This window comes from Myodes glareolus, chromosome 7 (genome assembly GCF_982192425.1).
Source record: "Myodes glareolus chromosome 7, mMyoGla1.1, whole genome shotgun sequence".
Taxonomy (NCBI): domain Eukaryota; kingdom Metazoa; phylum Chordata; class Mammalia; order Rodentia; family Cricetidae; genus Myodes; species Myodes glareolus.
Genome location: NC_142032.1, coordinates 17,703,675 through 17,716,670, shown reverse-complemented (window position 1 = coordinate 17,716,670; position 12,996 = coordinate 17,703,675). Strand labels below are relative to the sequence as shown.

At 47.3% G+C, this 12,996-nt stretch overlaps 1 protein-coding gene across 1 annotated transcript in view; it reads left to right on the top strand.

The window, feature by feature from the left end:
* LOC125403565 (acyl-CoA desaturase 3) overlaps positions 1 to 12,996 on the top strand; it is a 36,941-nt gene that overhangs the window by 21,722 nt on the left and 2,223 nt on the right. Inside the window, exons 2-5 of the mRNA XM_048438969.3 lie at positions 3,248 to 3,530; positions 7,555 to 7,685; positions 9,112 to 9,317; positions 10,825 to 11,057. Coding sequence (XP_048294926.1) covers positions 3,248 to 3,530; positions 7,555 to 7,685; positions 9,112 to 9,317; positions 10,825 to 11,057 — 853 coding nt within the window. The remainder of the gene's footprint in view (positions 1 to 3,247; positions 3,531 to 7,554; positions 7,686 to 9,111; positions 9,318 to 10,824; positions 11,058 to 12,996) is intronic.

Sequence of the window (12,996 nt, the reverse complement as noted above, 5' to 3'; positions counted from 1 at the left end):
ATAGTTCCTGATATTCATGGTTCCCAACTCTCTAAGAGACACAGAAATAACACATGGGAGTGAAAAACAGGATCTATCTTTTTGCTTCCTCCAAGAACCACACCACACCATCAATGATAGTTACCACTTTAGTGTAAAAGGATGGAAAAAAAGATATTCCAAAGCAAATGGAACTAAGAAACAAGGAGACATGGCTATTAATAGCTGACAAAATAGATTTCAAAACAAAACTAGCCTGTAGAAATAGGAGGGAATTTCATACTCATTAAAGGAATAATCCACCAACAGGATATTATAACCCTAAGCATATATACATACACCAAGCACAGGAGCACCCAATGTTATAAAAGAAATACTATTAGATCTAAAAAAAAAAAAAAAAAAAACCACTGAGTTACCACAACGTAGCAATAGTGAGTCACTTCAAGACCCCACTCTCACCAGTAGACAGGTCATCCAGAAAAATAGAATAAACAGAAATATAAATCAAATAGACAGGATATACCATGCACACGCTTGATCTTCTCGGCGGCCCATGGAAATGTCTCCAAAATAACTACATCTTAGGAGACAAAAGAAGCCTCATCAAATGCAGGAAAGTTGAAGCGACACCCTGCATTCCATCTGAGTGCAATGGAAGGAAACTGAGTGTGGAGAGCAGTAGGCACAATAGAGAGCACACACTCGTGGAAACCTAGCAATGCACTATCGAATAGAGAGCACACACTCGTGGAGACCTAGCAAGGCACTATCGAATGCTAATTGGGCCCAGGATAAAAACCAAGAGGAAAATTTTAAAACCCTAGAAGTGAATGAAAAGTGAAAACGCAACATAACGAAGTGTATGGGACACAATGAAAGCAATCCTAAGAGGAAAGCTTATAACCTGTGTGGCTACATCAAAAAATTCAAGAGCCCATAAATTAACAACTTAATAACATACCTGAAGGCCTCAGAAAAACAAGAACAAATGCCCCAAAAATGAGGATAGGAAGAGATAATCAAAATCAGGGCTAAAATTAAGGAAATAAAAATGAAAAAAAACACAACACAAAGAATGAATGAGATAAAAGCTGATTCTTTGAAAAGATTAACAAGTTTGACTTTTAATAAAATTAACTATTAGAGAGAATCCAAATTAATAGTTTAGAGATTAAAAAAGGAGAGATTACAACATACACTGAAGGAATTTGTTGCTTTTAATGAAAAAGATTGTGTGTGCATATCCTGTGGATGTGTTAGGTCAATTTGATCTACGATGTCTTTAACTCCAGGGTTTCTGTTTATTTCTTGTTTTTCCTGGATGACATTCAGATGAAAAAGATCTGCCATGTAGGTAGTCTATTCAGTTTAGTTAAAGAAACATTTTGTTATTCTATATACCCCCCAACAGGATGTATTGGTATGTCCTTGTAATGCCAGCACTCAGCAGATGGGCGCAGGGGAATTAGAAGTTCAAGGTTATCCTTGGCTACATAGTGAGTCTGAGGCCAACCTGGTCTGAGAGTCTGTCTCAGAAATAAAACAAGCAGACAGACAGACAGACAGACAGGCAGGCAGGACCTAACTTTGTGACTCCTGTCTATTGATGTTGTACAAAGCCACTACTTCTAACAAAAGCATATAAATAGTATCTTTTTAAAGATGCCAGAATATTACTCACATATAATGAACTCCAGCTAAGGCTGACCTAAGAGCATTCTAAATCATTTGTTGCTTGAATTTGACATTAGAGGGGGTTTTATTGACACTAATTCCTTAATATCTGTCACTCCCTGTGTTAGGGTTTCTATTGCTGTGATTGAAAAAAAAAAAGACCAAAATTCCATCACTGAGGAAAGTCAAGGCAGGAACCTGAAGGCAGGAGCTGAAGCAGAGACCATGGAGGAACGCAGCGTCCCAGCTTGCTCCTCATGGCTTGATCAGCCTGCTTCTTATAAAACTTGGGGCCCCTACAGTAAACTGAGCCTTCCCATATTAATCAAGGAAATGCTTTACAGAGATTTCTACAGACAATCTGAAGAAGGATTTTATCAACTGAGTTTCCTCTAGTTTGTATAAAGGTGACATCATCACCATCATCATCAACAACCTCAAATCAGGACACTCTCCAGTGTGAGGTCAGATCAAACCAACAAAGATAGATCTGGAAACATGGAATAGCCAAAACCAAACCACTAGTTAGTCAGTGATGTCTTCAGAGATGGTTTTTCAAAAACCAGGGAGGAAGCTGTCAGAATCAAAATGAACTTCTGTTGGTCATGGTGACACTTGCCTGCAGTCTGGGAAGTTGGGAGACTCCAGCTAGAGGCTGAGTCTGAAGCTAGCCCGCACTTCAATGCAGGACCCTATTTCAAAGCCAGCAACAAAAATAGGCTCTCATGCCACTCTGCGGAAAGTGACCAAGACCAAGAGGCTGTGTGTACGGAAGTGAATCTCAGGCGTGGTTATCAGACACAAATTTAATGTGCCCTGACCTTGGCTCCCACTTCTATTCTGTTTATATCTGTTTCAGAAACTGACATATTTCAGAAATTTTCACAGCAAATCCATCATATTGCCCTAATCCAGCTGTCTAAAGAGGGAAAATTAAACTGCCCTGGCAAGTGAGGAGATAGTCTAAAGAGTCAACCTGGGTCACCCTTTGGTCATCAGACTACATGTAAATGGTCCACGTGGCTCTTTGTGTAAATAAAACCCAGGAATTAAATCTTTAAATAATGTCTTATTTGAAGAATCCACACTCGGAAGGCAGAGCAAAAGCTGCTTCCCTGGATTTCTTCTAGACAGAGATTTTCTGGAGAACCAGAGCAAAGACGGTGAATCCAAGTTCAGTCTTAACCTTCTGTCCTGATGGATCTACTCCACCACCCCTCCATCATTGTCTTTTCAAGGTTGTACTGCCACCAACTGGTAGAGATGTGAATGGCACTTTGGATTTCCCAATTTTTGCCTCCCAAGCTTTAAAGGCTAAGCAGGTCCTGCTGGTGCCTTTCTGTGTACATTAGAGCTTTCTTTGGCTTGCCAGTGGCATAAGAGGTCCTTCTCTCCCACTGCCCCTTCACCTGGAGGTTTGACAACAACCAATTTGCACACTTTCTGCAAACCTTTTCTCCCACCAGCCCTTAGTCAAGCCAGATACCGGGATGGGGGCTGGACCACTAATGCACCCTTCTGCCAGCGGCCTGCCAGAGGGGAGTGCCTACTGGAGTCTGCCCTTCTAATTCTCCACTCCCTGTTCTTGTAGATGACCTCTTCATGTACAACCACAACGACCATCATATCTCCCCGCTCTGAAGTCATGCAGAAAGGAAGAGAGAAGTTAAAGACGGTGCCCCTCTACCTGGAAGAAGACATCCGTCCTGAAATGAAGGAAGATATATACGACCCCAGCTACAAGGATGAGGAGGGGCCCCTGCCCAAGCTGGAGTACGTCTGGAGAAACATCATCCTCATGTCCCTGCTGCACTTGGGGGCCGTGTATGGGCTTGTGCTGGTTCCTTCCAGCAAGTTCTACACCTTGCTCTGGGGTAAGCACCTTTCTTTGTTCTGGGCCAGGGCCTCGAGTTTCTCCCCTACCTCTAATGAAGGGCGTCTTGCGAAGGGCAGTGGCCCCTTTGGGTCCAGCTTCCCCTAGCTTTTCTCTGTGGTTCTTGATAGAACTAACTGAATGCAGCCCAGTGGGACTGGGGAGCAAACGTCTCTGTTTTGTTTTCTTCTCGCTCTTTAACAAGACAGGTTCTCATTCATGCAGTCCAGGCTGGCTGGGAACTTGCTCCGTAGCAGACAAGGACCTTAAGTCTCTGATTGTCTGGGTCCACTTCCCAAGTGCGGGCACTACTGTGTCCATTACCACAACTGTTCTGTTGGTTGATTTTTCAGAATCTCACTCTGTTACCTAGGCTGTCCTTAAACTCTCTATGCAGTCCAGGCTGGCCTTGAACCCATAGTAATTCTCCTGCCTCAGCCTGCTGAGATTATATTCTGAGCTACAATATCTGGCAAAAGCAACTTGGGGTAATGTTGTTCTTTATTAAACACAGGACATTGGGCACACTAGACAGGTACTCCACCACTGTGTCATATCCTTAGCCCCTGGGGGCACTTTAACGTGAGTGTTGGGGACCAAGCCCTGAAACCATGTGCAGGACTCACTGAAGGCTACCACTGTGGCAATGAGGCAACCAGCCCCAATAAGCTTTTCTGTGTGAATCAGTACTTGACTGCCAGTCCCACCTTTCCTGCTACAGGAGAACCAGGCCCTACCTAGGGGACATGAGGAAAAGGGACCTTACCAACTCAGGTGGTGAGCTCAGTTAGGGAACGCATGAGAGGCTGCACAGGAGGAGCCATTGGAAGAAAAGTAGAAAAGAGGGAGGGTTATCCACACAACCATTCAGACCTAACCCCTGGCAGGACCAGGCCGATTGCCCTGGAGGAAGGTGAAGCAGGCTCCCCAAAGGCCCAAGTGTACAGGCACATGGCTCTGCTACCCCAGGCAGGTCTTCCGAGTACAGCACATGTCAGTCAACAAAATGTTGACAAGTATTTACGTTACAGAAGTGGTTTGTGATCTATTCTCTACCCAGCCTGCAGCTGCCCCTCTCTCCTGCAGCCATAACATGCTATGGGGCTAACACCTGCTAATACCAGCTGTCTTTACCCTCTACCCCTCCTTCCTGGGCAGGGACAGGCATGCTAGAGAATGGAGACTTGAAGAAGGCTTCTGGTCTGCACAAGCCCTGACTCCAGGAGTTCTACAGACTCAGGGCCCCTTGCTTTCTCTGAGGGCTGATGAGCCAGCTCTTCTTTCCCAGATAGTACGGGGAAGTTTGAGGGAACAGAGTCAGGTTTTGGGACTCTTTGACAACTCTCTCTCCCTCCCTCCCTTCATTTTCTCTCTCTCTCTCTCTCTCTCTCTCTCTCTCTCTCTCTCTCTCTCTCCTCTCTCATGTATTGTGTACTGGAGCTGTTTTTACCCTGTCTATCCCAGGATTCTTCCATCTTGTAGGTGGTGAGATTCGGGCCCTTAAGCATTGTTTTGGGAAATCCACCCAATGTCCCAAGGAAATACAGTTTAGGAAACCCCCTCTCTTGGGATCCCGGGTTTTCTAGTTACCTACTGAGGCAATGATGCATTATTAGAACCAGGAGGCCTGGGGGTGAGGGGAGTCCTCAAAGCGTTTGACTCCCTGCAAGCTTCCTCCCTCTCCAGCCTGAGTACCCTGCACAAGCCTTGTTCAGTTCAGGCCTGCGTTTGACCGAACTGCCTGATCTTGGCTGGCATCAGTGGCTACTTCAGGGAAAAGATACCATCCAAAGCCAAGACTGTGGTTACTGTCTTGTTGGACCGTGCCCTCTGGTGTGTGCTATGATTTTGGAAAGGAAATTTGGTGCACCGAACCTGCAAGGGAAATTACTTCACTCATGTCCCTGGGCTCTGGTTGGTAGATTAGCTCGCAGCACGGCAGCTGTGAGACGTGGGTTAGCAGAACTCTTCAGGAACGAGAGGGATTGAAGTCTGAGGTGGAATCTTCTCCTTCCTTTAGGTTTTAGAGGCTTTTATTGTTTTATCCCAAAGGAAAATGCATAATCAACAACTGACTGTATTTGTGCCATTTTTCCTGGCTCAGGGACTTGGAAAAGTTTTTCTCTCATTTTAGAGCCATTCAGTAGGGCCCCCTGGAGTAAGGGCCTCTCTGACAACACTGGGAGCCAAAGTACAAAACCTTCCCAAACCTCCCCTGAGGGGAAAGCCGTTCACTGGTGTGGACACTTACAGTCTCTCTCCTGGGAACAGAGAAAGGATCTCTGTGACCTAAGCTATTGGCAGAATAAGGACATGATTCGGGGTATGAGGAACTCCACCCCAGTTTCCTGTGAAGACAGCACTGTCTGTGGAGCCAACAAACCTGGACAATCTGAAGCACGAGGCAAATTTGGACACTGTCTTGGTCCTCCTGCTCTGTCCAAAGCCTTCCCTTTCCTCCTGGGATTTCTGGGCTTGTCCTCTCCTGCTTTCTCTGCTACATGTACAGCCGGATCCTCTATATGGGAAGATCTCAATCACCACACAGCCAGGGGCTGGAGATTATCCGAGGCCTCATCCCAGTTCAGAAGAATATGGCCAGCACTTTCCATGAGGACAGATGCTGTCTCTGTTGTCCTGGGGATCCTATGGAAGGAAGAGAATGGGACACAGTAGGCAGAAGGCAGGAGGAAAGAGACCACTTAGAAAATGGTTACCTCTTGATGCAGAAGGACAGATAGCAGTTTGAGCAATGTTTGGTGTCTCCAGTCTTGGCTCAGTTCTGTAGCCCCTGAGGTTCCATGGTTTGCAGAGGTCCCTCGGGTATCTTATACTGCTTCTAACAAGGACTCAGTCCCATGTCCTGGTGCTACAATCAGAGGGGCAGACAGGTACACCCAGTGTCCTCTCCCCATTAGATGGTAGGTACCTCCTGATCTTGTAGGTTCTAAGTCGGGGTGCTGTGTTACGTTACTAGGAGATGTGTAATATGCCCAGAACTGGAACAGAGCCTTGGTAGAAAACCTAGTCTCAAACTGTGGATCCACTTCTACCAGCGCTGTGGCCCTGGATAAACACTTAGAGATTTTAACTTCATCTACATACTCACTCAAGAGACATCTCTGACCACAGGACGTACCCAAGTGCAGAGCCCTGGCAGCTCTGCCTGCTCTTGAGGACACAGCTGCTTCACCATGATGTCTTCAAGGCACCTCACACTTGGTAGTGTAGACTCCAACCCGTTAGGATGTGCACTGACTGTTATAATGGTAAGGATCGGTAAAGCCTTCGTGTCCATGTGTGTGCAGGCCTGACTTGCCCTGAGACCTGCTACAGTGCTGAGATGCTGCAGCTCAGCAAGTGAACAGGTTCTGTGTCCTATGTGTCTCCCCTTCAACTAATGGCTCTGATTGCCATCTTCCAAAGATGCTTGATTGTGGGTATTTAGGTCAGGAGGAGTAGTGAATCCCTTGAAGAAAAAAAAAATCTTCAGGTCAAAGGGCACAGGACCTGGGAAAATGCTCCTGCCATCTGAGGGTGAAAGCTAGATAGTGTTTCCAGCATCCTGACTTTCTGCCCACTTTGTGCCTGGGACTTCTCAACTCACATCCATTGCTAGGTGGAGTGGTTTCCCCCGAGTCCTAGGTGAAGTGGTTTCCCACTGAGTCCTAGGTGGAGTGGTTCCCCCCCCCCCCCCCCGAGTCCTAGGTGGAGTGATTTCCCCCTGAGTCCTAGGTGGAGTGGTTTCTCTTTGAGTCCTAGGTGGAGTGATTTCCCCCTGAGTCCTAGGTGGAATGGTTTCCCTTTGAGTCCTAGGTGGAGTGATTTCCCCCTGAGTCTTAGGTGCGGTGGTTTGAGGTAATGATGATGGTTTTCTGAGGTGGTGGATGCTATGGTGTCTCGGAGACCAACACATGCGCTCCTTCAAACCCAGAGAAGCACACTCTGGTATCAGGTGAGTGTCCTGATATGCTTCTCCTGCTTGCACACTTCCCAGTAGGCTGACCCCTCTGTTGTCCCAGCAGCATTTGTCTACTACGTGGTCAGTATTACGGGCATTGGAGCCGGAGCCCATCGCCTGTGGAGCCACCGAACTTACAAAGCACGCCTGCCCCTGAGGGTCTTCCTCATTATTGCCAACACCATGGCTTTCCAGGTGAGAAGCTGGTACTGTTCACTCTTGGGCCTCTACTCGGTGGCTGATCCAGGGCAGAGTGGCAAACACTGGCACCCACAGAAGTGGTCTTCAGTGGTCCTCCCAAGTGCAGAGCTCTCCGCAACATGGGACACCTCAGCGTCACTGGCAAGGGAAACAGGAAGGAAGTAGAGCGGGTTCTCCAGGCAGACCTTTTCTTTTAACCCCAAGCTCCTTGGGTTGTCACATAGGATGACTGCTGTGGTCCTCGGGGTAAAGGACCATAGAACGCCATCATCAAGAAACTGACGATGGCTTCCTAAACAGTCAACAAAAGCTCATGCTTTTCTCTGTCTTAGGACCCTACTAGAATGGGATTGAGGTGGGATGTGTCTAAGACTCAAGAACACTCTCGTTTCAGACTGCAAGAGCAAACATGTCTATAGTTCCATGTGCTGAACACCGTGCCAGCATTTGGCACAGGTTAAATCCTTTAGTCTGCACAACCATGCCAGAAGGTAGGCCTTATTGTCCTACCCACTGAGCAGATAAGGAAACTGAATCACCACACCATCAAATAAGCGAACCTGATTGTCCTGTCAAGGGCTAGCATGATGGATGTAGGTCAAGCACTGACGATGTTTCCTGCAAGAAGTTTCTAGTGGGTAGACGGTGGGAAGTTAGGGAAGCAGACTCACCTAGCCAGAGGCTGTTGCTAATAGTGTGGGACTTGACTTGGGTGATGAGAAAAAGATTTCAGAAAGAGATTAGTTATTTTGACTCTGATATCTGAGGTTCTTAATGCACGTGTGTGGTCACCTCTGCTCTAACAATTTATTCAGCGAAGGCTCCCAGTTTCTGTCTTTGGAGGACAAAGAGAACTAAGAGAAAGTTCTTGAAGAGATGGGTAAAGTTCAGAAACGTCCCAAGGTCGTTTGGAAATGTGCTCAGGCTTGTCAGTTACATGTTGGCCCTCTTGGGTTGGGTGACACGCCACTCGTGAAGGAGTTGACGTGGAGTTTTTGCACCTTTACTGCAGAGCAGAATCTTGGAGCCCAAGGCCGTCTGCCTCATAACCTCTCTGCCCCTGACTCAGACATCGCCAGAGGAACCCTGTCTCTTGTTGCTCGTCTGAAGAGTCACCATGTTCTCTGCCAGCGAAACTGTCTGGGCACTAAGACTCCCCTCCCGTTTCCCACCACGCACTCCTGAGAATCAGCAGCGCCATTCATGTGCTCTGGGCCTTTGAGTGGCTTTTCCACATAAGCTCTGGGAGTAAACGTGCTGGAGAGGGTGTTCCTCCGGCCCTCCTTAGTAATCAGAGTCTTGGGACTCTGATAATGAGTTGGACTGAGAGTCCCAGGCCCTGGCAGACACCTAGGCCCTTGCCTTCTCCCAGGAGGGCTTCTCTTCTCAATATTGGTGGTCCCCTTTTCTGTCCCTCCAGAATGACGTGTATGAATGGTCCCGAGATCACCGCGCCCACCACAAGTTCACAGAAACACACGCTGACCCTCACAATTCCCGGCGTGGCTTTTTCTTCTCTCACGTGGGCTGGCTGCTCGTGCGCAAACACCCGGCTGTCAAAGAGAAGGGCGGAAAACTGGACATGTCTGACCTAAAAGCCGAGAAGCTGGTCATGTTCCAGAGGAGGTGAGTGGAGAGGGATGGAGCTTGGAAATAGGGTTTCAAGACTGACACATTCTCTTTGCACTTAGAATAGCTGAATGAATTTCTGGGTTTATACGATCACAGCTATCATTTAGCCAAGTGTGGTGGTGCACGCCTGTAATCCCAGTGTTGGAGAGACACAGGCAGACTGTGTGAATTCCAGGTCAGCCAGAGTCACCTAATGAGACTGTCTCAAAAAAACAAAGATCCTCTGGGGACTGAAGAGGTGGCTTAGCAGTTAAGAGCACTTCCTGTTCTTCCAGAGGACCCTAGCTCAGATGCCAGCACTCATATTGGGTGGCTTACACCTGCAACTCCAGCTCCAAAGAACCTGGCACTCAATTCCAGCCTTCCCAGGCACACAGGTTCATGTGGCATTTACTCACACGGACATGCGCACATATACATAAACAAAAATAATCTTAAAAAAAAAAAAGGAAAAAGTCCATTGGCCAGATGGGGTGGCACGTAGGTCTTCAGTCCTAGTACTTGACAGGCAGAAGCAAGTGAATCTCTGTGAGTCTGAAGCCAGCGTGGTCTACAGAGTGAGTTCCAGGACAGCCAGAACAACATAGTGAGACCCTGTTTCAAAAAAAAGAATAAAAACAAACAAATTATCATTTCAAACAGACTAATGCCATCCCAAGTGTTTTAGACACGCATGGGGTTAACACAGCTTGTCTTTCCAAAAGCACGTGGTGCAGACATAGCTGTGCTTTAAAGGTTGGGTCAGGTGAGACCAGGTGAGGTCCGGTGAGACCAGGTGAAGTAGGTGAAGCCTGAGAGGTGAGGAGAGGGTACAGGTTAGCCTAGAGAGGACCCGGATTAGGGAAGAAATGGGAAAGCTGGATGCAGGTCACACCCGTGACCCAAACATTGAAGACTTGACGGCTGAATGGGCGCCAATCAATTCTCTCAGGAAATCAGAGGTTGGTCTGTGTGGAAATGAGATTGGGACAAGGCCTCTAGAGGGGCAGAACCCACAGGAGATCGAGGACACTCTTGCTTCCTGGAGCTTTTGCAGCGTGAAGGATTTGAGGGATGAGGTTAGAAGGAAATGGAAAAATGTCAAAGACCCTGAAAGAGAGAAAGGGGGCTTAGGGGCAGATGAAAACCAGCCCTGGCATCCTCGCAGACTGAGGCTGTGGTTTGGTCCTGATTTGTTGAATGACCTGCCTCATCCCTCTACGAAGAAGAAGAGTAGGGACCTTGTTCTATGGGCAACTGGTGAAATTATCTTGAGACAATCTCAGCTCAATGTAGACTTATCTTGAGAATGATAATGATATTCTGTACTGAAAGGACTTTACACACACATACACACACACACACACACACACACACACACACACACACGGTTCTTTCTGGACGGGGCTCCCAGCCCCTGCACTCAGTGTAAGAGGAAGACAACAGTCCCTCCCACTGAGAAGAGCTGATCCAGGTAAGGTATCCTTGCTCCACAGACTCTGAGTGTGCTCTCTCCCTGTAGGTACTACAAATCCGGTGTCCTGCTGCTGTGCTTCATCCTGCCCACGCTGGTGCCCTGGTATTGCTGGGGTGAAACTTTCCTACACAGTCTGTATGTTGCCACTTTTCTGAGATACGCTCTGACGCTCAACGTCACCTGGCTGGTGAACAGTGCCGCTCATCTCTATGGCTTTCGCCCTTATGACAAGAACATTGACCCCCGGGAGAATCCCCTGGTTTCCGTGGGAACGCTGGGTGAGTAAGCCATCTACAGCATTATGGCATTCAGGGGTCTTAGGTTTCGAACCTGGGACTAATGGCTGAGGTCCCTATTTAGCATTTCAGAGCAGACATGGCTGCCAGGTTCTCCCTGTATCTCTCAGTCGCTACTTGTTACAGGGCCCTCCTGGCTGGCACACCCTGTCCCCTATCCTGAACTCTCCAGCTCAGGGGACCAGGTTGTTCTTCCTATGGACTCTCCCAGGTGTCCCTGCCTCTGACTAGGCTCTCCTACATATCTACAGTGAACCTCCTTCTCCACTACACTGAGGAGCAGTCGTATCTTTTTTTTTTCATTTTTTATTCCTTTTTTTCCATTTCGTCTCCTTATTTGGTGAGCTGAGAGGAAGGCACGAGACATCTTCTGTAACTTGTGTTTTGCGTCTCCCGCTGTAAAACTCGGGGTTGTGATATTGGGAAGAACATGAGAGTCAGGCAAGATGTTTCATGTAAAAGAGGAAAGGATTAAAAAAAATACTACCTTTGATTGGAAGGTCAAAAAACAAACAAGCCAGGTTATGGTGGCGCACACCTTTAATCCCAGCACTTGGGAGGCCGAAGCAGGCGGATCTCAGTGAGTTTGAGGCCAGCTTGGTCTACAAAGCAAGTTCCAGGACAGGTCGGATTGTTACACAGAGAAACCCTGTCTCAAACAACTCAAAAGCAAGCAAACAAACAAACAAAAAAAAACCTCTAAATGATTCTGGTTAACTTTCCCTTTCTCCAGTCATCTCTGATTCATTTCTCTAGGCTGGACTAGAATCTCCTGCTTGGGTCAGGAGATTCATAGCTATAACAGCAGTATCAATGGAGAATACAATAAACCTAGTGTTTCATGCCTAGCCATGCTATATAAAGAAAAGGAAAAACCATGTTTTTTTTTTTTCAGTGAACTTAAAAGTGTGCCATTCTTGGGGGCTGGAGAGATGGCTCAGCGGCTAAGGGCTGGCTGCCCTTCCAGAGGTCCTGAGTTCAATTCCCAGCAACCACATGGTCTCACAGTCATCTGTAATGAGATCTGGTGCCCTCTTCTGACATGCAGGCAGAACACTGTATGCATGACAAACAAACAAACAAGCAGAAGTGTGCCATTCTCAGAGCGTTGGCTCACCTCCCAAATGTCTTTAATCCACTCCCTCCGCCCCCATCCAGGTTTCAGGACACCACTGCTTGTGTGAGGTCTTCCGTTCACCAAAGTTTAAGTCAATCTTATCTACTTAAGCTATAGCCTACAACTCTTAGACCGTCATAGAAGTGGGGTCCCGACGCCTGAGATGAATTCTGCAAATGTAATAAAGTGAACAGTCTGTTTCCAGCCGCTTTAGGACTTGGCTGCTAAAAGCAGCAGCCAGCACCCTGCTTTTCTCTCTGGGCATTTCCTCTCCATGCCTTCTCGTGTCTCCCCCACCTCATCTGTTGCTTTCCTGCTTCCTGCCATCCCAGTCTCAATTTCTTCTTCCCTTCCTCTCCCTTTGCTTTCTCTCTCTCTTCCTCCCTCTCTTCCCTGCTTCCTTTATCCTGATCCTCCCGAAGTACTTGGACCACACTTATAAATGTAGCCTTGTGCAAATGCTCCCTCACTGAGCTATGTCCCCAAGCCCTCTTTCCAGTTTTCCACACTGTGAGTCAAGAGTTCACTATGTAGTCGGGGCTGGCCTTGCACTTACTCTGTAGCTCAGGCTGATGCTGAACTTTTACCCATAAGCTATTTGCCTGGTTCTTTTTTTTTTTTTTTTTTTTACCTTGGAAATATGGTCTTCCTAATTTGTCCCAGCCAGACTTAAACTTCCTGTCTCCTGGTCAGCCTCTGGGTAGCTTGGATCACAGCCAGGGCCAAATAACAATGTCTAAATCCAGACCCCACAGTCAAGGGCTCCATCTGTTTTGTTATATTTCATGATAAATCATTCTGTCT